This window comes from Aquarana catesbeiana, linkage group LG07 (assembly GCF_042186555.1).
Source record: "Aquarana catesbeiana isolate 2022-GZ linkage group LG07, ASM4218655v1, whole genome shotgun sequence".
NCBI classification, from domain to species: domain Eukaryota; kingdom Metazoa; phylum Chordata; class Amphibia; order Anura; family Ranidae; genus Aquarana; species Aquarana catesbeiana.
This window is the reverse complement of record NC_133330.1, coordinates 24,248,096-24,271,816: the sequence shown is the minus strand read 5'-3', so window position 1 is coordinate 24,271,816 and position 23,721 is coordinate 24,248,096. Positions and strand designations below refer to the sequence as shown.

Sequence of the window (23,721 nt, the reverse complement as noted above, 5' to 3'; positions counted from 1 at the left end):
CACTCTGCAGTGTAGTTGATCATCATGGGAAATGTATTTCCGAAACATCTGGGGTGCCAAGGTTCGCCATCACTGCTCTAGAGGATGAAATGGCGACTATTGCAGTTATTTATGTCACACAGTTTTTTGCGCAGCAGTTTTTCCAAATGCAATTATTCGGGAAAAAATACACTTTAACCTCCCTGGTGGTATGATTATGTCAGATTTTTGATGCTCAAAGTGGTACAATTTTTTTGCATGAAAATTTGGCGTTTCATATTGGAGGCCTGTAATTCTTATGCCGCGTACACACGGTCGGACTTTTCGTCTACAAAAGTCCGACGGACTAAAGCTGGCTGACAATCCGATCGTGTGTGGGCTTCTCTGGACTTTCAGCGGACTTTCAGCGGACTTTTCCAGCCTCAAATGTGACGGACTTTAGATGCTTCAAACATGCTTCAAATCTTTACGTCGTAACTACGCCAGGCCCAGAAATCCGCTCGTCTGTGTGCTAGTCCGACGGGCAAAAACCCACGCTAGGGCAGCTATTGGCTACTGGCTATCAACTTCCTTATTTTAGTCCGGTGTTTGTCATCACGTACGAATCCGTCTGACTTTTGTGTGATCGCATGTAGGCAAGTCCGCTCGTAAGAAAGTCTGCCGCAAGTCCGCTCGTAAGAAAGTCTGCCGCAAGTCCGCCAAAAGTCCGCGAAAAGTCCGACAAAAGTCTGTCGAAAGTCTGTCGGACAGGCTGTCGGACTTTTGTAGACGAAAAGTCTGACCGTGTGTACGCGGCATTAGGAATAACACACTTAAATCTGTCCAAACAAGAGTCTAGTAGACATTCCGGGTATGATAAAGTTTGAAACAAAAAATCATAAATTATAATATAATAAATAACTATAAATAATTCTAACAAATAATAATATAACAATAATAAAAAATATTCAATAATGTAATCAAATCAAAAACACTGAAATTTGCTCAGTTGCAGAATTGTCGCTGTCGTTACTGTTCAGTGTTTGATGACGAATTTCCCCACGAATCACTATCGCTCAATTCTGCAAGTGATTCTAATTTATTATCGCTGTTTTCTAGCTGGTCTAAAACCACTTTTGATTTAAAGGGACGCTTTTTGGTTGCTATGGACAATCTCCAGGCAGAAAGAACAGTATATTTAATATTAAAAACTGCATGTAGGGACACTGGGGACAAAAGGGATGTGAAATAATGTGATACAGTAATGTAATCTGTAAGATTACAGTGTACTCTATGTGTTTTATGTTTTTAACTTTTTGAATTTGTCGCCGTGCTCCACCCCAATCGTCGCAACATTGGCAGGGATCAGAGCTCAGCACTGATAGATCGAGCGGAGGAAACGGTTTGCACCCAGAGCAGGGAGGACATCGCAGGATCCCGGGGTCAAGGTAAGTAAATTTTGCCTGGATCCTGCGATGGGATCCCGAGTGTGGCTCGGGGTTACCGCATTTGGTACTGAAAATTCACCCCGAGCCACACTCGGGAATACCGCTAGGGAAGTTAATGAATAAATAATAAAAAAAAAAAAACAACATACAATATATACCCCATTTGTTTGTAAAATATGAAAGATGATATTATGCTGAGTAAATAGATACCTAACATGTCATGCTTTAAAATTTGCGCACACTCGTGGAATGGCGCCAATCTCCGGTACTTAAAAATCTCCAAAGGCGACGCTTTAACATTTTTTAGAGGATACCTGTTAAAGTTAAAGAGGAGGTCTAGTGCTAGAATTATTGCTCTCACTCTAACGATTGCGGCGATACCTCACGTGTGGTTTTAACATGGTTTACATATGTGGGCGTGACCCAGGGCGAACATGCCAAAGTGCCCCGCCCCCCCCCCCCCAATGTATGAACATTATGTGTCATCAAAAACCCCCCTACAAGCATAAAAATTACAATAAGTACGCTTTTCCTGCTACTCTGTAAGGGGTCAAATAGCAAAGAGTCTCTATGAAATGTAATATAAAGCACAAATTGAGCATTTCATAATAACATTCACAGGAGGAACTGTGTTTTCCAGACATACAACATTACCGTTTCCTTTTATGAAAACCTAACCATCTTGTTAATAGCTGATGAAATCTCTTAGGGGGAGGACAAAGAAGCTTGAAGTTCCAATTTATTAAATCCCGTTCTCATTTTAAAGTCTAATTCCTGATGGCAGCTGCTGGCTTTATTAAAGGCAATGTCCTAATTTGTCTCAACAGCTCACGCTCCACTACACAGTCATTCAGTTTTTTGTTTTGTTTTTTAACCTTCTAGCATTGTATGCTGTGATAACGTTGCTGGATCCTGGCGTGTTCATTTTATTGCGTTTGTTTATTTCATAATTAAAAAATGATATGGAGATCCGGCCCTTTTTGTTTGTTTGTTTTTTCTCATTAGTTGACTGATTGATCGTACTGTAGAATCCCCAGAACGAGTATTGTAAGGAGATTATAATTTATTATACACACATTTTCAAAATCGTCTCAAGGTTTTGAGAGCAGATATCAGAATAAGAGATCCTAAAGAATGAGTAAAAAAAACCCCAGAAACCAGGGTATGGCAATAGTTCTTGGGCCTCAAACGCTTTGACTCTTTGGTCCATACATACCCTGTTTCCCCGAAAATAAGACCTAGCGTGATTGTCGGTGATGGCTGCAATATAAGCCCTACCCCCCCAAATAAGCCCTAATTAAAGTCCTTGTAGGTCTTATTTTCAGGGTAGGGCTTATTTTTGGGGAAACAGGGTAGGGCTTATTTGGGGGGTAGGGCTTATATTGCAGCCATCACTGACAATCACGCTAGGTCTTATTTTCGGGGAAACAGGGTAGCTCCCAGCTGTCCCTGATTTCGAGGGACTGTCCCTGATTTGGAGCAATGTCCCTCTGTCCCTCATTCCCCCTCATTTGTCCCTCATTTTGGTCTGATCTATATAGTTGTGTATAAATTCCACTTTTTATCTTTCAAAGTGTTTCCCAGTGCTAATCCGTTCATCTAATTTCTAAATTGTCGCATTTGTACATTTTAAAAGCCCATATAAAGGAATAGTAGTGGTAAAAAAAAAAAAGCACTTGTGGATTTAATTAAACTTTTTTTGATTAATTCTCCATTAAGGGGGTGTGGCAGGAGGCGTGTCCTATGCCTACATACATTTGCCAGTAGGTGTCCCTCATTCCCTTCTCAAAATGTTGGGAGGTATGCCCATATAGTATAAAAAAATGGGTATTTATGGGTGCCTCAGAAGCACAGGTGCAGCCAAATTGCTTATGTGGCTGGGCGCTGTTCCGATTGGTACTTGCATTCAGGGCCTTATACATAGATATATGCCCTGAATGTAGAGGGTCCACACTCGGGGCATATGTCCTGCATATGCACTGCTCAGTACCAGCGGCGGCATGTCCATAGAGGGCACACGGACGCCGCCTCCCCTATTCTTGCGTCTGGACCCCCTGATCTAGATATCAGTGGCGCCAGACCATGGATTCCAATGCGGCGGGGGTGTTTTTTTGAGGCACCTGATTAGAGCCAGAGGCTCTAATAGGCTTCAAAAAAGGGTGGGCTCAGAGAGCAGAGCATTGCGCTCCGAACCCACCCAGTTGTGTGACCATAACGAATTAATTTTTGCTATTATCACACTAAAGTTCCTCTCCGCCAATCAGGAGGCAGGTCTGTGAGACCTGATTCCCGATTGGCCAAAGCGTCAGGCGATCCTATTGGATGCCTAGCACTTTAGCGGAAGACACACGGTGGAGGAAGCTTCAGGAGTGGGCACCACAGCCCCGCCACATGAGCGGGTAAGTGCCAGGCCGCCCACGCGGGGTAGGGGTGTGTGCTGTTTCAGTGTCATGCCTTGCCGCCGGGGGGGGGGGGTGTTGTTTGTTTGCCGCCTCCCAAAAGAAAAACCCACCAGCTGCCACTGCTCAGAACAACATTCAGCCCTGCATGATCGTGTGGGCGGGGCTTTAGGCACCATAGTGGAAATAGTTGGCTGCTTTAGCAAGTGACACAAATATGGCTATTCTAAGCAATGGCAATATAGCCTCTTCTGGACAGCATTCTGCTCATTAGCATCTGTACTGTAACTTCTCTAACCTTCTCCAGTTCCCTGTTGTAAGTCCCATTCTTTGATACGCCTTTTATGAACCCTTTTAGAGACTTCAGACTAGGCAATTTGGATGAATAATAAAGACCTTTTACTGAGGTAATAAAAAGTAACAAGCAGTTCTCAAAGACATCTTCCACACTCTTTTCTGTAGTTCAAAGTTCTTTAGTGCCCCTAAATAGTGCCCCATGAGGTAGTCATACCTTAGGCAGATGGCAAAGCCCATTAAGAGTCCTTCTTAAGGAAGAGTCCTTAAAAGGCAGTAAATCCTTAAGGGTCCAGCATAAGGTGGCACAAGTCCATGGGCTCCAAACCCCACTGGGAGCCCAAACTGGGCTCCCCCAATGGGTGTTCAGTCTGCCAGCACAATGGCTACATTTTGGCAATCTTTCCCCTGACCAACCTTAGGCAAACTCCCTAGGGCATTAAGGAGCCCCTATTTATGTGGTGTAACCTGTGGGGTAAGGTTAACTTTCTGAAAAGAGGTAAAACCTGGCCAGCAGCATTAACCCTCCTTTCTCAGCTCAGCAGGTCTACCTAAGGATGCAATTTGCAACAAGCTACATTGTAACAGTTGTACACATACAGTGCCTTGAAAAAGTATTCATACTCCTTGAAATTTTCCACATTTTGTCATGTTACAATCAAAAAACATAAATATATTTTATTGGGATTTTATGTGATAGACCAACACAAAGTGACACATAATTCATACGTGAAAGGAAAATGATAAATGGTTTTCAAATTTTTTTGCAAATAAGTATGTGAAAAGTGTGTGGGGTACATTTGTATGGTGCCCCCCGGAGTCAATACTTTGTAGGACCCCCTTTCACTGCAATTACAGCTGCAAGTCTTTTTGGGGATGTCTCTACCAGCTTTGCACATCTAGAGAGGGACATTTTTGCCCATTCTTCTTTGCAAAATAGCTCAAGCTTTGTCTGATTGGATGGAGAGCGTCTGTGAACAGCAATTTTCAAGCCTTGCCAGCCACCAGTGGCGGCTGGTATTTTATTTGGGGGGCAGCAAACAATGCACCCACAGCCACCCCCCCGTCTGTCGGGTCACTCTTCATAGTAGAGACAGATAAAAGTCGGTCCTCCACCGTACACATGTACTCACCACTGCTTGCCTGCCCGGACAGAGTAAAGACGGAGGTGTCCTGCGTGCTGTTTCTGGGCTCCTGTGTTCATGTACAGAATGCATGTCATTCCTGGCGGAGATTAGTGCGGGTCGCAGCGTGGCGGCTGGTGGGTCAGTCGGCTTCCCCTGCGTCTCTTCCGGCCAAGTGTCTCCTCTGGTCGTGCGTCTCCTCCCTCCTCCTCCTAGGCCAATAGGATCGCTTCTCCTTTGGGCCAATCAGGAAGCGGGTCTCAAGACCTACTTCCTGATTGGCTGGGAGGAGAATCAGTGTGACAATAGCGAATATTCATTTGCTATTGTCACACAACTTGGTGACACAACTGGCACTGCGCCCTGAGCCCACCCTTTTTTGAAGCCAATTAGAGCCTCAGGTACTAATCAGGTGCTTCAGAAGAAAAAAAAAACTATGGAATCCATGCATTCAGTGCGCCGCATGTAGATTAGGGGGCCGGACACATGAATAGAGGGGTGGTGCCCCTGCGCCCCTAATGGAGCAGCGGCCACTGCTTGCCGCAGATTCTCAATTAGACTTAGGTCTGGACTTTGACTGGGCCATTCTAACACATGAATATGCTTTGATCTAAACCATTCCTTTGTAGCTCTGGCTGTATGTTTAGGGTCGTTGTCCTGCTGGAAGGTGAACCTCCGCCCCAGTCTCAAGTCTTTTGCAGACTGTAACAGGTTTTCTTCTAAGATTATCCTGTATTTGGCTCCACCCATCTTCCTATCAACTCTGACCAGCTTCCCTGTCCCTGCTGAAGAAAAGCATCCCCACAACATGATGCTGCCACCACCATGTTTCACGGTGGGGATGGTGTGTTCAGGGTGATGTGCAGTGTTAGTTTTCCGCCACACATAGCGTTTTGCTTTTAGGCCAAAAAGTTCAGTTTTGGTCTCATCTGACCAGAGCACCTTCTTCTACATGTTTGCTGTGTCCTCCACATGGCTTCTCGCAAACGGCAAATGGGACTTCTTATGTCTTTCTTTCACCAATGTCTTTCTTCTTGTCACTCTTCCATAAAGGTCAGATTTGTGGAGAACACGACTAATAGTTGTCCTGTGGACAGATTCTCCCACCTGAGCTGTGGACCTCTGCATCTCCCCCAGAGTTACAATGGACCTCTTGGTTGCTTCTCTGATTAATGCTCTCCTTGCCCGGCCGGTCAGTTTAGGTGGACGGCCATGTCTTGGTAGGTTTGCAGTTGTGCCATAATCTTTTTATTTTCTGATGATGGATTGAACAGTGCTCTGTGAGATGTTCAAAGCTTGGGATATTTTACAACCTAACCCTGCTTTACACTTCACAACTTTATCTGTGACCTCTCTGGTGTGTTCCTTGGCCTTTATGGTGCTGTTTGTTCACTAAGGTTCTCTAACAAACATCTGAGGGCTTCACAGAACAGCTGTACTTATACTGAGATTAAATTACACACAGGTGGACTCTATTTACTAATTAGGTGACTTCTGAAGGCAATTGGTTCCATTAGATTTTAGTTAGTCATCCTTAAACAGGGGTTGGGGCCTCCATCTGTCAGTACTTGGATCACCTGCTAGTCGCACTGTGGTTCCCTGGGCAGAGGGTTGTAATTCCAGTGTCCACCACTGGGTGTATCCCAGCAGCTAGCAGTCTCCACCTATTGCTGGTTGCTGGGAGGGCATTTAGGTCCTCCTCTAGTAAGTTCCCCTCGCTCCTGTGTTTTGCTTGCTGCCAGATACTGATCTTGATCTTGCTCCTGCCCTGTACCCAGTGCCCTGCTGCATTGCACCTGCTCCCTCTTGCTCCTTATCTCAGTTTTTGTTCCCCCTTCCCATCTGCTCCCTGCACCTCCAGTTTTCTCCTGCCTTTCTGTGTTTCCCTATATATTTTATATACAGTAGTTAGTTGTTAGACTTACTGTTTGTAAGGCAGGCCATAGATGATGCAATTTATTTCCTGCTAAAAAATCACTCAATTTCCCCATCAACACAGTCAGGGTTGATGGGGAATCCCTCGTGCGGAGCCATTGTGTTCTCCTGACGTGTGTGTGTGTGTGTGTGTGGGGGGGGGGGTTGCAGATACAATCAGGCTGCCCATAGATGGTTCAAATCTCAGCCTGTCCTTGCTGGACCGGCCCGGATTCGAACCATCTATGGCTGGCTTTAGTTATTAGTCACTTATTTTGTCACTGGGATTTTGGTTCACTTATACTTGTATGTTTGCTGTGTGCTGGTCTTTGGAAGGATTTTGTTTCAGTGTACATAAATCTCATAAAGGGCTCTTTCTCACGGGGCGGATCAGTGATGATCCGCCCCGTGAACACCCGCTTGCTCAGCGGGGATCGCTCCGCCGATCCCCGCTGAGCAGGAAGATGACAGGTCCATCGCTGCACGCTGTGCAGCTACGGACCTGTCAGAGCGCCGCTCTCCCCTATGGGGGGATCGGATGATGACGGACCGTAGTGTCCGTCGTCACCCGATCCGATCCGAAAACGGATGGAAAAGTAGGTTTTTCCTCCGTTACACTTTTCGGATCGGAGCGGGGTCGGATGTCAGCGGACATGTCACCGCTGACATCCGACGCTCCATAGGGATGAATGTATGTCCGTTTTTCATCCGAAAACGGAAGGATGAAAAACCGACATACGGATCCCTCGTGTGAAAGAGGCCTTAAAGCATACACAGTCTGGTCCCAGTTTCCTGAATGTAGCCACACAGATCTGGCCATCTCTGCTGCTGCTTCCTGACACCAACAATTAACAATAGCTCCATATATCATGGCACCATGGTGACTGGATTTTGTAAATTGAACAATAAACATGTACATTAATACAGTTCAAGGTGATTGGATGAAGGTGACTGACTTAAGCCTACTTTTTCAGGGCTGAAAAAAACAAACTGACAGCTCAGGAGGAGCTACTGTACTAACTATCCAACATTAGTACAGCGATCTCCCCTGCTGTGCTTTTGTGTTCTGACAGGAGGATGGCCCCCGCCAGAACACTCTGGTCAGCGCTGTCAGCCAATGGCTGACAGCGTTGAACGGGAGACAATCAGCAGACCTTTTTCGGACATGCCCCTTCGACAGAAGCCGGCCGGTCATGCCAAGGTCATGCCCCTTTGACAGAAATCGGACCGACTGCAGTACACACATGGACCGAATGTCGGCCGGTTTCTATTGAACCGACTGATGCAGGCCCGATATCAGCCCATGTGTACTAGGCTTTACTTTACTTATAAAGACTGGGGCATACATAGGTGAAGAAGACACTTGGATGGGTGGTGGTGAACCCATTCAACATTATAGAACAACTCCAGTTGAATGTGGCTATCTAGTACTAGCTATACCATGACCTGGATAAATCAAACCCCTAATGGACAAAACTTTATACTTTCATAAAACCCGAGGAGCCCTCTAAAGGTGCCAGAAGAAGTCCTTAGAGTACATGGACCACTGTTTTTTTTTTGCATGTGGAATAGAGTATGAAAAGATGTCTCTGGAAGGAATGAGGAGGTGGATTGCTCAGTAGGCACTACAGAACAGTGACTATGGTAACAGATGAGTAGGGAATTTGATAGGCTTCCCTGAAGAGATGTCTTTTCATGGAATGTTTGAACCATTTGATGTTTGAAAAAATCTGATGGAACAAGAAAAAGCATTCCAGAGTAAAGTAACAGGGAATAAATATGCAGGGACTTGGTAACCAAAGAAGGATGACAGTAGTACCAGCGTGTTTACATAGCAGCCTGTACCTGTCAATTAGAAGCTTATTTCCCGCTAGGTCTCGCTGCTGGTACTAATGCAGCGTAAAAGAATAAAGGGTAAGCCATGGATGGATAAACCTCTTTCTCTTCCAACATGATCCTTTCTTTGGAATATTATATTTATGGTATCTCCATGTGTTAACTGCCATATATTTGAATGTTTACCGTGTGTGGCTGCTCCTTCTCTGGCCAGAGCCTACTACAGGGGTTCCTAAATGGGCATATCCAACACCCTCAGGCTAAGAGAAACAAACATTGAGGGCATTGAGACTGGAATTGGAATTGATTATCACCTATTACCAATACAGATTGAGGCAGATTGAGGAACCAAGGAATGAATAAATATCTCTTGTGTCAGTATTGGCACTTAAAATGTGAGCATGGTTGGAGCTAAAGTGGTTCTAAAGCCTAAACTTTTCATTACCTTAATGTATTCCATGCATTAAGGTAAAAAATGTTTAGACATTGGCACCCCCCCCCTTTTACTTACCTGAGCCCCTCATTCGATCCAGCACTGTGCAAGTGCTCACTAACACAGATTTAGACCAGGGGTCTCAAACTAGCGGCCCTGCAACTGTTGCAAAACTACAAGTCCCATCATACATCTGCCTGTGGGAGTCATGCTTGTAACTGTCAGCCTTGCAATGCATCTTGGGACTTGTAGTTTTGCAACAGCTGGAGGGCCGCCAGTTTGAGACCCCTGATTTAGACAGATCTGTGAACAATATTTGAGAGAAATAGGCCTTTTGTGTACATAGAACAATTTGTAGATCTTTGAGTTCAGCTCATGATAAATAGGGGCAAACACAAAAGTGTTGTGTTTATAATTTTGCTAGTGTATATAAATACATGCTATATAATTCTTATGATTTCCCTTCTAGCATTTTGCTTTTAGGCCAAAAAGTTCAATTTTGGTCTCATCTGACCAGAGCACCTTCTTCCACATGTTTGCTGTGTCCCCCACATGGCTTCTCACAAACTGCAAACAGGACTTCATATGACTTTCTTTCAACAATGACTTTCTTCTTGTCACTCTTCCATAAAGCCCAGATTTGTGGAGAACACGACTAATAGTTGTCCTGTGGACAGATTCTCCCACCTGAGCTGTGGATCTCTGCAGCTCCTCCAGAGTTACCATGGACCTCTTGGCTGCTTCTCTGATGAATGCTCTCCTTGCCCGGCCTGTCAGTTTAGGTGGACGGCCATGTCTTGGTAGGTTTGCAGTTGTGCAATTTTTTATAACCTAACCCTGCTTTAAACGTCTCCACAACTTTATCCCTGACCTGACTGGCATGTTCCTTGGCCTTTATGATGCTGTTTCTTCACCAAGGTTCTCTAACAAACCTCTGTGGGCTTCACAGAACAGCTGTATTTATACAGAGATTAAATTACACACAGGTGGACTCTATTTACTAATTACAGAATTAGGTGACTTCTGAAGGCAATTGATTCCACTAGAGTTGGGTGGTATCAGAGTAAAAGGGGCTGAATACAAATGCACATTTGTATTTATATTTATTTGTAAAAAATATGGAAAACCATTTATTTTCCTTCCTCTTCACAATTATTTGACACTTTGTGTTGATCACATAAAATCTCAATAAAATACATTTACTTTTTTGTTTGTAACATGACAAAATGTGGAAAATTTCAAGGGGTGTGAATACTTTTTTCAAGGGACTGTACATGTAAAGCCCAAACTTTTTTTTTTCTTTTTTTTTTAATTTAGATAGAGTATGGAAGTCGATTTTCTTATAGGGGAGGACCTAAATACTCTCCCAGCAACCAGCAACAGGTGGAGACTGCTGGAAGACACCTGCTGGTGGACACTGGAACTGCAACCTCCTGCTCTGGGACGCAAAGTGCCACAAGCAGGTGATTCAGATCCTGGCAATATCTCTCCAATTCAACGGAATTCCCATCTAAAGCTGGCCATACTGTAGTAGATTTTCGAACAAATGTTTGAACGAACATTAATATGAAAATTTGTACAAAAAAATCTCAGTACATTCAATGACCTGGCAAATGACGTTCGAAAGTACTTCAAAATTGTGTTTGCTTTTAACATCAATTTTGGAAAAAAAAAATTTCTCACAAAATTCTGCTAGTATAGGGCCAGCTTTGGAGGGTTGTCATAGGAACTGACGTCCCCATTAGAACATTTACCTTCTCTCTTTGCTTTGGTGACAACTCAATTTTTTGGAATTCCCCTCACTTGCTGTCTCAGTGACAATGATCATCAGGATGAATAGAGAGGGTGTATGGTAATGTATTAGCTGCTCCAGATAATACAGAGATAAGTATTTGTTTGGTTCTATTCAGCTTCTTGTTTTGATACATTGTTCCATTTTTTTTTCATTCTTTTTATTAATTAGAATGGATTTTCTATCTGTGTAGATGGAAGCTGTTTGCGCAGGTGTTTCAAAAAAAGGTCATTTATCACTCGCTATAGCTAAAAAAGATTTTTTTTTTGTACGATGAAGAAAAATAATGACTTGCAGAAAACTGGTCGGGGGTAGAAAGAAAACTAATTTCCTGCCATTTCTGGGAAATCAATTTATCTAGTGCAGACTTCCATTGTGACGACAAGTCGAAGATGTTTAGAGGGAAGTCAGACAAAGTGGAATTACTGTCTGAAGTAAGTATCCAGCCAAGAATCACCGGAGAGCAACAGGAGAGGTCACAGTAGATGAAGCCAGTCTATGGCGACAGACTGTTGAAAGAGAAATCAGGATCAGGCTTCTGTTTCAGTTCATTTATTTATATAGAGAGATACGTATGTCCCAGTCCAGCAGAATTTAAGGCTAAACCCTAAACTCATTTCAATTTTTTTTTTTTGTAAATTCTTTTTATTGAAATTTTTTTTTTACTGTGGAGGTACAAAACAGGGCTATTGGGGCATACCCCCTTAAATGTATTTTTTAACATTTAAATATATACTGATCAGCCATAACTTTATGGCCACTGACTGGTTACAAGAATTTCACTGATTATCTTTCTACAATAACATCTGGAAGTCCGTGGGATATATAGGGCAGCAAGTGAACATGTTGTCCCTGAAGATGTGTTGAAAGCAGAAGAAATGGTCATCACAGTTTGTTGTGTATGGGGCTGTAGCCGAAGACGGGTCAGGGTGTCCACAGCCAGAAGCACCTACAATGGACACATGAGCATCAGAACTGGACCACGGAGCAATGGAAGAAGGTGGCCTGGTCTGATGAATCACATTTTCTTTTACATCATATGGATGGCCGGGTTTGTGTGCTTACCTGGGGAAGAGATGGCATCTGGATGCAGTATGGGAAGAAGGGCTGGTAGAGGCAGTGTGATGCTTTGGGCAATGTTCTGCTAGGAAAACTTGGCTCCTGCCATTCATGTGGATGTTGACAGGTACCACCTACCTAAACATTATTGTTGACCAAGTACACCCCTTCATGGAAACGGTATTCCCTGATGCCAGTGGCCTCTTTCAGCACGGTAATGCGCCCTGCGACCCTGAAAAAATGGTTCAAGAATGGTTTGAGGAACAAAACGATGAGTTTGAGGTCTTGACTTGGCCTCCAAATTTTCCAGATCTCAATCCAAGGAGCATCTGTGGGATGTGCTGGAAAAACAAATCCGATCCATGGAGGCCCCACCTCACAATTTACAGTACTTAAAGGATCTGAAAAAAGGATCTGGAAAAAACATGAAGAAAGGGGCATGACCCCGAAAACTCGTCAGCCAACCAACCTTCTGTTCCTAGGATGAAGAACATTGCATTCAAGTTGTGGATTTAAGTTTATCAATGGTAATGCACGAGGTGGTTGCGCTCTTCTGTATGTTTTTTGCAGTTTGTTTTGTAAGTGCATCTGCACTTACAGTTTCTCTTAGTCCTCCTGCAAAGTCCAACAAATACCTATTGATCCTGCCAGTATATCGCTTCCTGTGATGGTGTGGCAATGATGCTGCACTGCTCCTGAAGTCTGAGCAGAGTTGCCACTTTCATATAAGCTGTGCCTGCTTGCACTACAGAGGGACAAATTATTGTTGCAAGATGTCTGGCTGTCAGCATTGTCACTGCTGATTCACAAGCCTGTATGTAGCCCCTCTCCCCCTCCCCCAGCGGCAGGTTGTTAAGCCAGTTCCCGTGATGGGGCCTACTGTAGAGTTTGCTGCAAGGAATGTTGGAAACCTGTGCCATTGTTCTGACTTAATTCCTCTTACAAGCGTGTCAAGAAGTTCACATTTACTTGTCACATAGTTGTATGGGGACCCTAGATTCCATGGTTGCAGGCCAGGGCTATCAGGGATCACGCTACACACTTGGCCAAAATAATATGAAGGTCGCGAGGTATAAGGTGCATGGTCCAGATGAGAAACCAATCACCACGACCAGGCTGGCTGACCCTCCTTCTCCTGGCCATCATTATTTTCCCAACCGAGCCAGTCTCAGTACTTACTCCGAGGGTATAGACCACCCTGCAATCCACCAGAATAAAGGGACTCGGTCCACAACCTTTTAGAACTCCTCTTTACTGTATGTAGGGTTGTAACATAACAGTGCATGTTTATATGTTTCCATTCTCCATGGCTGGTCAAGTTCGGTGGTCTTGCCCACTAACTGGGTGCTCTTTCAACAGAGTTCTCTAGTCTTCCTAGTTGGATCCATATAAAAAGTGTAGGTGGCATTCCCACAAAGGGAAAGGCCAATTTACGGATTATCTACAGAATCTTGGATGAGGCCCCAATTCCCACGCCAGGGCACAGGCAACAATTCCATCTACTCTTGCTCTTTCTTGCTAACTAATCTCCTTCTTGATCCATGCATCCTGCCTATATACACCGATCAGCCATAACATAACCACTGACAGGTAAACTGAAGAACATTAATTATCTTGTTACAAAGGCATCTTTATGTCAGTGGAATATATTAGGCAGTAAGTGAATATGGTGTCCCTGAAGTTCATGTGTTAAAAGCAGAAAAAAAACTTAAGGATATAAGCAACTTTGACAGGGGCCAAAGTGTATTGGCAAGATAATTGGGTCAAAGCAACTCCAAAACTGCATCTCTTGTGGGATGTTCCTGATCTACAGTGGTCAGAGCCCATCAAAAGTGCTTCAAGGAAGGAATACCGGTGAACTAGCAACAGGATCTTGGGTAGCCAAGGCTGATTGATGCATCTGGGCAAAAAAAGGCCTGTCTTTGTAGTAAAAGAGCTACTTTAGCTCAGATTGATGAAAAAAGTGAATGCTGGTTCTGATAGAAAGGTGTCAGAACACACAGTGCATCGCAGTTTGTTGTGTATGGGGCTGCGTAGCTGCAGACCAGTCAAAGTGCCCATGCTGACCCGTGTCCACAGCCAAAAGCACCCACAATGGGCAAATGAGCATCAGAACTGGACCACGGAGAAATGGAAGAAGGTCGCCTGGTCTGATGAATTCAAGAATGGTTTGAGGAACACAATGAGTATGAGGTTGAGATTTGGTCCCCAAATTCTCCAGATCTCAATCCAATTGAGCATCTGTGGGATGTGCTGGAAAAACAAGTATGATCCATGGAAGTTCCACCTCACAACTTACAAGACTTAAAGGATCTGCTACTCACAGCTTGGTGCCAGATATCACTTCATACCTTCAGAGGTCTAGTGGAGTCCATGCCTGGATGGGTTGGGTGGTCATAAAATTATGGCTGATCGGTGTATACCCTAAACCAGGGTTTCTCAACCAGGGGTCCTCCAGTGGTTGCTGGGGGTTCCTTGAGAAATGAGCAATTTCTGCCTCCCAGATAAGTTCCCACTGATACCATTGATATTTTAAGCTATCTGTAAGGGGTAATTCTTCCCAGTGTCCACAAGTGTAAGGAGCGTTCTTCCCACTGACCATCACACTAATGTATCATGAGTTGTAGATATAGTAATTTATAGCAGGGGTTCCCTGAGGCCAAAACGTTATATCAAGGGTTCCTCAGTGTTGAAAAGGTTGAGAAAAGCTGCCCTAAACTGACCAGAATAGTGGGGACCCCTAGTGGGAACTAAGTAGATCACAGCCCAGACCCAGCATGGAGCTGTGACAGTCTCTACATGGAGCCTGTCCATCAGCACCTAGCAAAACTCAATCCTGCTCACTGCTTTCTGGATTAATAGCAGCTACCTAAACCATCCCTCTGTGAGCTGCAGTGCCTGGGAGGGGAAGAATGTGAGACACAAATGAAGGAGAACTTGGTTTAGCCAGAGAAATAAAGAAAGTTTTATTTTTTTTCCTTTTAAGAAACTTGTGCATTACGTAGCAGAGGGATTTGGGGCTTGCTTAGACTGTCAAACAGGAGCCTTTGGTCGTACTTCAATGAGAGCCCCAATGACCCCCTCCCATTTGTTACATAAAGGTTAGCATTGTCGGTCAGAGAGCTGCTTGAATCCGTAGGAAATATGGAGTGAAAGGTGACTACGCAATCTGTTCTGCCAAAGATAAAAAGAAGAAAAAAAAAACCGCCAGAGGAAAAATATATTATAGATCAATAAAACTCAGATTCTGCTACTTGTAAACACTCTTCAGCAAGATAAAACGACGGGAACGTATGATTTGTACCAGTAATGTGTAATTAAATAGCCCAGGCGCCGTAGAAGGTGTACTTAGACCGTGTTGACGAAGTGTTCCGAGCAGAAAAAACATGACTAAGATGAGATTATTAAAAAAGTAGAGCTGGCCCTATGGATTTCCATAGCAACAGTCATTGTCTAGGAAGCCGCATGGAGGCTTACTCGCCGCGTTACCACCCAAAGAGAGCGGGTTTCTTTTTTTGTTCTACTGCGAAAAGCCTGACCTTCTTCTACAATACAAACCTCTCCCAGTGCGAAAATAAAATAAACTTTGTTTAGGTCACAATGTCAGTCAATAAATGCAGGTTTAAAGTGTTACTAAATCTAAAATCAGTCTGTATATGCAGTAAAGCATGCTTCTTATACTTGCTGTGGAACCTAAGGGGTTAATCCTCTGCATTGCGTAAAAAAAGGCTGTTTGATCCTGTCTTCTCTGATCCTCCCCTCATTCCACTGTCCCCAATCCATCTTTTGATAGAACAGAGCCTTGGGGGCAAACTGCACATGCTCAGTTTGGTGTGTATTGCTAGAGAGGTTTTGCACAAGAGTGCATGTGATCAGCACAGGACCAATCAGCACTGTCCAGACAGAGGGTCAGGGGTCCTGCATCATCATAGGGCAATCAGGGGAGAATGAAAACTCCTCCTACAAGCTTTACCAGACACTGATAGAAGTCACAAGACTGCTATATACTGCTAATGAGAAAAGGTATTTATCAGTTTATATTTACTAAAATAATTGCATTTCCATGTTCTGTGTACTGTGGGAGAACAGATATCGTGAATGCAGGGCCCTGGGTTTAGTACCATTTTAAATATATTTAAAGAGTAATTCACACTTTTGTTGAGAAAGAAACACTCCCCTCTGGTTGATCTGTGTACATTACAAGGGTTTTAACAAACTTTGTTGCAGATTCCTTCCTTTTGTTATGCTGAAGAAATCCATGTGTGCTCCTTTGTATCCATGTGGGAAAGTGAGTCTAATGGGAGTGGTTTCATAATTATCAATCAGCTGCTGCACCTGCAGGGCTCTAATGAGGAAAGCTGCAGGGTCTGCATCCCTTTAGTAGTTACATACATAGTTACATAGTAGGTGAGGTTGAAAAAAAGACACATCAAGTCCATCAAGTCCAACCTACTGTATGTTAGTAGTGATTTCCTATTGGAAGTATCTCACCAAAAGCGAAATTTGTGTTGCAGGGGATGCCTGATATCTGACTTGTATCTTAGTGTAGACTTCTGGGAAACTTGGTGAGCCAATCACACAAGCAGTATATTATGTTTCGGGGGGGGGGGGGGGTTCCATATACATTCTGTGTACAGAACACCTCTAGGTTGTCATATTGCATTTTTAGAAACTTATAGCAGCTGCAGATTGAAAAGAAAAGGTAATTTTTAATAACGTTCTATTACAATATGACTTTTGTCACAATTGTATACGCTATATTATTTTTTCTTTATTTGCTATTTTTTTTCCCCATGAAAGTGGAGTTACCTTTTCAGTATATTTTTGGGGATGAGGTGTTTTAAACTCAACTTCCATCAACAAGTAAATTCTAATTTTAATCTTAAACTGGATAGCATTAATACTTATAGAAAACAAAGAGAAAGAGTTGAATAGACTTTGAAGGTTGCCACTTCTAACCCCAAATATAGGAAATGAGTACTCCAAAAGTCTAAAAAAAAAAAAAAAAAGTTTATTAACAACATCAATCAGCTAAAATATCCATAGCATAAAAAACACATAAATCCCAAATTCATCAAACGTTTTAGACTATATTCGCCATAAATAGGGACAACGGTATGAGTGTGCTGAAACCTGTATTGAGTGGCCCAATATGAATCTAACACATAGGTATATGAATGTGATACAAGTTCTTCTGTAGGTGGGGCCAAATACAAGGTTCACCCACGTGGATCTCTACGCGTTTCACCAAAAGGCTTCCTCAGGAGAGATGCATTACAATAAAGTAATTAATTTTCTAATTAATTAAGTAATTTATTTTCTAAATAACTAAGTAATTTTCTAGCAAAAAAAAAATTATTGTTACATGTGAACAAGAAGTGCCAGAAAAGGCCTGGACTGGAAGTAGTTAAAGAGAAGGAATGGAATCAGGACAGGCTGGGGAAAGGCAAACATAGTCAGGGACACTCTAAGGGTAAGAAAAGGCACATATCAGTTTTTTATCAATATAAAGACAAGTAACAAAGGTAAGCATTTTTTATCTATGTAGGTTTTAGAATGTCTTTGGCAAGGCGGTAATAGGAAACATTTTCAGCTATACAATGAGCATACTGTCTGTGGATGATAGGTCTGATCTAACATCTTAAACTAATGCAGCAACTTCACAATCGGTGGTGCCCTTGACCCAGAATGAGCTCTGGAGTTTCAGAGTCATCAGCTACAACTTGTTTTGGTTCAGGGACTTCACTGGTGGTAAAGAGAAGTTGAAGCATCAGATGGAAAACCCTGAAAAATGTGCCTGCCTTTACGCGCACATGAATTTTTATGGCATCCCAGTCTTAGTCCGTAGGGTTCAATATTGAGTTGGTCCACCCTTTGCAGCTATAACAGCTTCAACTCTTCTGGGAAGGCTGTCCACAAGGTTTAGGAGTGTGTCTATGGGAACGTTTGACCATTCTTCCAGAAGTGCATTTGTGAGGTCAGGCACTGATGTGGACGATAAGGCCTGGCTTGCAGTCTCCACTTTAATTCAACCCAAAGGTGTTCTATCGGGTTGCAGGCCAGTGAAGTTCCTCCACCCCAAACTCACTCATCCATGTCTTTATGGACCTTGCTTTGTGCATTGGTGCGCAGTCATGGTGGAACAGGAAGGGCCCATCCCCAAACTGCCACAAAGTTGAGAGCATGAAATTGTCCAAAATGTCTTGGTATGCTGACATCTTAAGAGTTCCCTTCACTGGAACTAAGGGGCCAAGCCCAACCTCAGAAAAACAACCCCACACCATAATCCCCCCTCCACCAAATGATTTGGACCAGTGTACAAAGCAAGGTCCATAAAGATATGGATGAGCGAGTTTGGGGTGGAGTAACTTGACTGGCCTGCACACAGTCCTGACCTCAACCCGATAGAACACCTTTGGGATGAATTATGCCCCGTACACACGGTCGGACTTTGTTCGGACTTTCCGACAACAAAATCCATGGATTTTTTCCGATGGATGTTGGCTCAAACTTGTCTTGCATACACAGGGTCACACAAAGTTGTCGGAAAATCAGATCGTTCTGAACGCGGTGACGTAAAACACGTACATCGGGACTATAAACGGGGCAGTGGCCAATAGCTTTCATCTCTTTATTTATTCTGATCATGCGTGGCACTTTGTACGTCGGATTTGTGCACACACGATCGGAATTTCCGATAACGGATTTTGTTGTCGGAAAATTTTATATCCTGCTCTCAAACTTTGTGTGTCGGAAAATCCGATGGAAAATGTGTGATGGAGCCCACACACGGTCGGAATTTCCGACAACAAGGTCCTATCACACATTTTCCATCGGAAAATCCGACCGTGTGTACGGGGCATTAGATTGGAGACTGCGAGCCAGGCTTTCTTGTCAAACATCAGTGACCTCACAAATGCACTTCTGGAAGAATGGTCAAACATTCCCATAGACACACTCCTAAACCTTGTGGACGGCCTTCCCAGAAGAGTTGAAGCTGTTATAGCTGCAAAGGGTGGGCCAACTCAATATTGAACCCTACGGACTAAGACTGGGATGCCAATAAAGTTCATGTGCGTGTAAAGGCAGTTGTCCCAATACTTTTGGTAATACAGTGTTCTTGTATATAAAATGCACTTTTTGTCTTTCAAAAAGTGTTTCCCAGAGCTAAACCTTTCCTTTCATTCAATTTCTAAATTGCTGCATTTGTAAATTTCAACAGCCAGTAGTGGTAAAAAAAGAAAAACTACTTCGTAGTACTTAGTTTTGGTAATATAGTGTATTTTTCCTTGTGATAAAGAACCTTTTAAATACCGCACATCCAATAATTATTTTACGAATACTAAAATTTGCCTTTGTTCCTTCTTTTTCCAACACAGGCAATCAGCCATCTCCATTGAACTCTGTAGAAGGCTTTAACACAGTGAAGAAGAGATGGGAGGTTTTGCCATCCATGCCAAGTGGGCGATGTTCCTGCTCGAGTCTTCAGTCCAACAACATGCTGTTTGTGATTGGCGGTGTGGCACAGGGACCCAGCAGTGCTGTGGAAGCTCTTTGTGTCTTGGATGAAGCTTGAAAAAAAAGAGACCTTTTTATTGACGAAGCCAACATTGTTGGTGGTGGTAAAAGTGCCTGAACATCTTCAGTTATGTGAAACACAAGCCCAAAATCAATGGGTCGTTGCGGTTATCCGCAGCACTACAGAATAACAGCGCTAGCTTAAAATAGAAGGCAGCTCGAGTCAATGGCAGCAGGATGTCCACAAAGACGGAAGATGTTTGTTTGCAGAACAATGGACACAAACACTATCTGGTCCAGTGCTGAAAATCAACAGTAGATTTTAGCCTAGTTAAAAAACGAATGGTTGTTTTAGCTTTGTAAAAAAAAAATATCCAAAAAGACTAATGTGGTTATACAAAGGTTATACAAACGTGTCTACTGTTACAAAAAAAAAAAAAAAAAAAAAAGTAGTTGAAAGTAATATTTACTAGTATGGTTGACAATCGAAGACTTTTGGTTAAACAAAAATGGCCATTTTACTTAAAGACCAGGATGACCTAACCATCAAGGCTGATACCGTTGGGTTTATGTTGGGTTGGGTCTCTGTGGCTCTAAAAGCCAGAAAAGACAGTAGTCCAGAATAATGGTGGGCTTTCCCATAGTGGACAATCATCTTGAATCTTTACTTGTGAAAACGAAACAAGGAATAGGATTGGTTACTGTGGGCCAGTTGCCCAATTCTGCAGGCAATGCCGCGTACACACTAGCGGACTTTTCGACCGGACTGGTCCGATGGACCGAGTCCGGCAGACAATTCGACCGTGTGTGGGCTTCATCGGACCTGCAGCAGACTTTTTCGGTCGAAAATCTGATGGACTTTAGATGTGGAACATGTTTCAAATCTTTACGTCGGAACTCCGCCGGACCCAGTTCCTATCGAAAAGTCCGCTCGTCTGTATGCTAGTCCGACGGACGAAAACCGACGCTAGGGCAGCTATTGGCTACTGACTATGAACTTCCTTATATTAGTCCGGTCGTACGTCATCACGTACAAATCCGTCGGACTTTGGTGTGATCGTGTGTAGGCAAGTCCGTTCATTCGGAAAGTCCGTTGGAAGTCCGTCGAAAGTCCGTCGGATAGTCCGTCGGACCAGTCCGGTCGAAAAGTCTCAGATACTGAAAGTGTTGCCTTTTTGAAAAGTCTAAATTATTATTTTTTTTTATATATATATTCATGCATTGGAAGTATCAAATTTTCTTGAAGTCATGGAGGAACAGTCATGTTTATGGAATTTTCCCATTGCAGACACAGCGTTCCATTGATGCAGGCTTTTTCCTTACACAGAATTGTATCTACGATTCCTCAGGTGGTCATCTACTAGCAGATTATACTAATAGTAGATACTTAAAGAGCCTCCAAATCATAAGGTAATGCGATAAGTAATACATACAGGGGTTGATTTACTAAAGGAAAATAGAATATGCACTTTGCAAGTGCAGTTATACTCTGCAAGGGCAGGGGAGTCACTATGGGGGTGGGGGTGCGACCACAGAAGGGTGACACCATCAAGTAGTAAGTGATATCCGACCACAATGGTGTCACCCCCCATCCATGACAACGCACAGATCAGTACGCTGGCACTGACCGCATCATTTACAGTGGCCGGTTTGGGGTCACCGCCCCCACTGCACTCTTCTGTCGCCGGCCAGGTTTCCCCCCAGCGTTAGCCTCTGCCCCTACACTATCGGCTCCACCCTCCCAGCCCAGCTAGTGACATGTGGCCCCCTACCCCGTCTTGTATGTTGGAGGGATGCAGTGGCCGGGGGGGAGACTCCGGGATCCGATGGAAGCAGCACATCGTTCGCCAATTCTGCCACCAGGACCAGACACAGCACGCCACCTTGTGGGACCCCATCCTGTTCTGTGAGTACCGATCCCCTCCCCCACCTAATACTACCCCCCCATATTACCCAATAGAGGACTGTCCAGGACTGACAAACGGAGCATGATACCAGAGTACTTACCGAGAGTATATCAGAGTACTTACAAATAAGTCACCAGGACTATACTAGAGTAGTTATTCGGGAGTACTTAACAGATAGGACTATACTGGAGTACTTACTGATCAGTAATTAGGACTATGCTAGATCAGATACTGGGACTATACTAGAGACGGGGGGGGACGGGACACTATGTTTTACCGCACCAGGTGACACCAACCCTAGTGACGCCCCTGCGCAAGGGAATTTGCTCTTAGATCTTACTAAATGAGGGGAAGCTTTGCTGACTTCCTTCATCCAATCATGTTCAAGAAAGAATGCTGTTTTATTTATCTTGCATGTGATTGGGTACTCTTTGCAAAATTAAGCTTTCACCCCATTTACTAAGCTTTGGAGCAAATGCCCTTGCTGAGTGCAACTGCACTTACAAAGTGCACAGTCTATTTGCCTTTAGTAAATCAATCCTACTATTTACAGAAATGATCAGTTTACTAGCCTGCTTTAAAATATCGGATTTGTAAAAACAAAGTGGGGGTTCAGGCTTTAAGTACGATTGAAAAGCTCAGTAGAGTTATGTTTTGGATAACACTGATCACATGTGCACACGATAAAGAGCTTTTTTATTCTGTTTTCTCATTTTTCAACACACGGTTGTCTTAAAAATCATCCAAATGTATAAAATTAATTCTATAAAGCAAACCTATAAAGCAACTGGAGTCTGGATATTTTTTTGTGAGTTGACAGCTGGTAAGATAAGATTTGGGATTTAGCCAGGTAGGTGTCTATAGTGAGCAGATGTTTCTGTAAAGTTATTTATATTTATTTGATTTTTTTTTCATTTTTATATTGCACTTGTTTTGCAGAGTTGTGCAGTACCAGGGGAGGACTGGGAATCTTTGGCCTGAAATTCAAATTTCAGAAGATGGTTATATTCTTTCAATTTGAATCTATTCTATTCCTTTATTTTCTATTTTATTTTATTTTATTCTGTTCTTTTATTTTCTGTTCTGTTTTGTTCTGGTAGTATCAGCAACAGGATGATAGGGATTATAGCGGTGCCAAAAATTGAGAAAGCTACATATAATATAAAAATAGAAAATGTATTTGTAAAATAACAACATATATTGGGTTCAATTAAAAAATCAGAGTATAATACAAAGTACACTGAGTCACTGGTATCCATATATAGAAGGTGATCAGTACTTGATTTTATATCCCAACATGTTTCGCCAACATTGGCTTCTTCAGGGGATTTCTAAGGACCACCAGTTCTTTTAAAGCTATATTAGGAAAAAGATCACATTCATAATCCATAAATATTCATACAGTTACAACGTATATAATGTATACATATCATGGCTCATTCTGTCCATTCCCCTATCAAACTCACCCAAAGAGGCATCAAGAAAGTCACCAGGCAAGTCCACAAATTATGGAGGGGAGGCTCTGTGTGATCACAGGGGAAACATGGGGACCAGGCTACGAGAATCTGTTTTGTTCTGTTTTATGCTATTGTTTTATTTTCTATTCTGTCCCTTTTTTTCTATTCTATTTTTTCAATTCTTTCATTTTGTATTGTGTTCTGTTTTACTCTATTATATTCTATTCTTTTATTTTTTATATTCTATTATATTATTTTCCATTCTAATTTATTCTCTTTGGAAATTCGAATGCAATTCAAAAACTATTCGAATTCGATTTGAAAACTATTTGAATTAAATTAGAAAACTTATTGAATTTCGTCTGAAATTTTGATTCGTTTAAATTAATTTCTATTGTCATTCAGAAATTGGGATGACATGAATGTTCCTATAGGACAGGGGTCTCCAAAATTTTAAGTACAAGGGCCACATTGTATGTTTTACAAGTAATTGCAGGGCCAAAAACATCCCCATGAGGTCCCCCCTTATGTCAGAGTCCCCATCAGAGTTCCTTTACATTAGGGTCCCCATCAGAGTCCCCC

The 23,721-nt window shown here is 42.9% G+C and overlaps 1 protein-coding gene across 5 annotated transcripts in view; it reads left to right on the top strand.

Moving 5' to 3' along the window:
- KLHDC8B (kelch domain containing 8B) overlaps positions 1-22,469 on the top strand; it is a 207,291-nt gene extending 184,822 nt beyond the window's left edge. For 4 of the 5 annotated variants that reach the window (XM_073591789.1, XM_073591788.1, XM_073591787.1 and 1 more), the window contains exon 6: positions 19,637-19,861. In XM_073591789.1, the coding sequence (XP_073447890.1) occupies positions 19,637-19,833 (197 nt within the window). In that variant the 3' untranslated portion in view covers positions 19,834-19,861. Of the gene's footprint in view, positions 1-19,636 lie in introns of all 5 variants that reach the window. The other variant, XM_073591791.1, reaches the window with a different exon arrangement.
- The last annotated feature ends 1,252 nt before the right edge of the window (positions 22,470-23,721 follow it).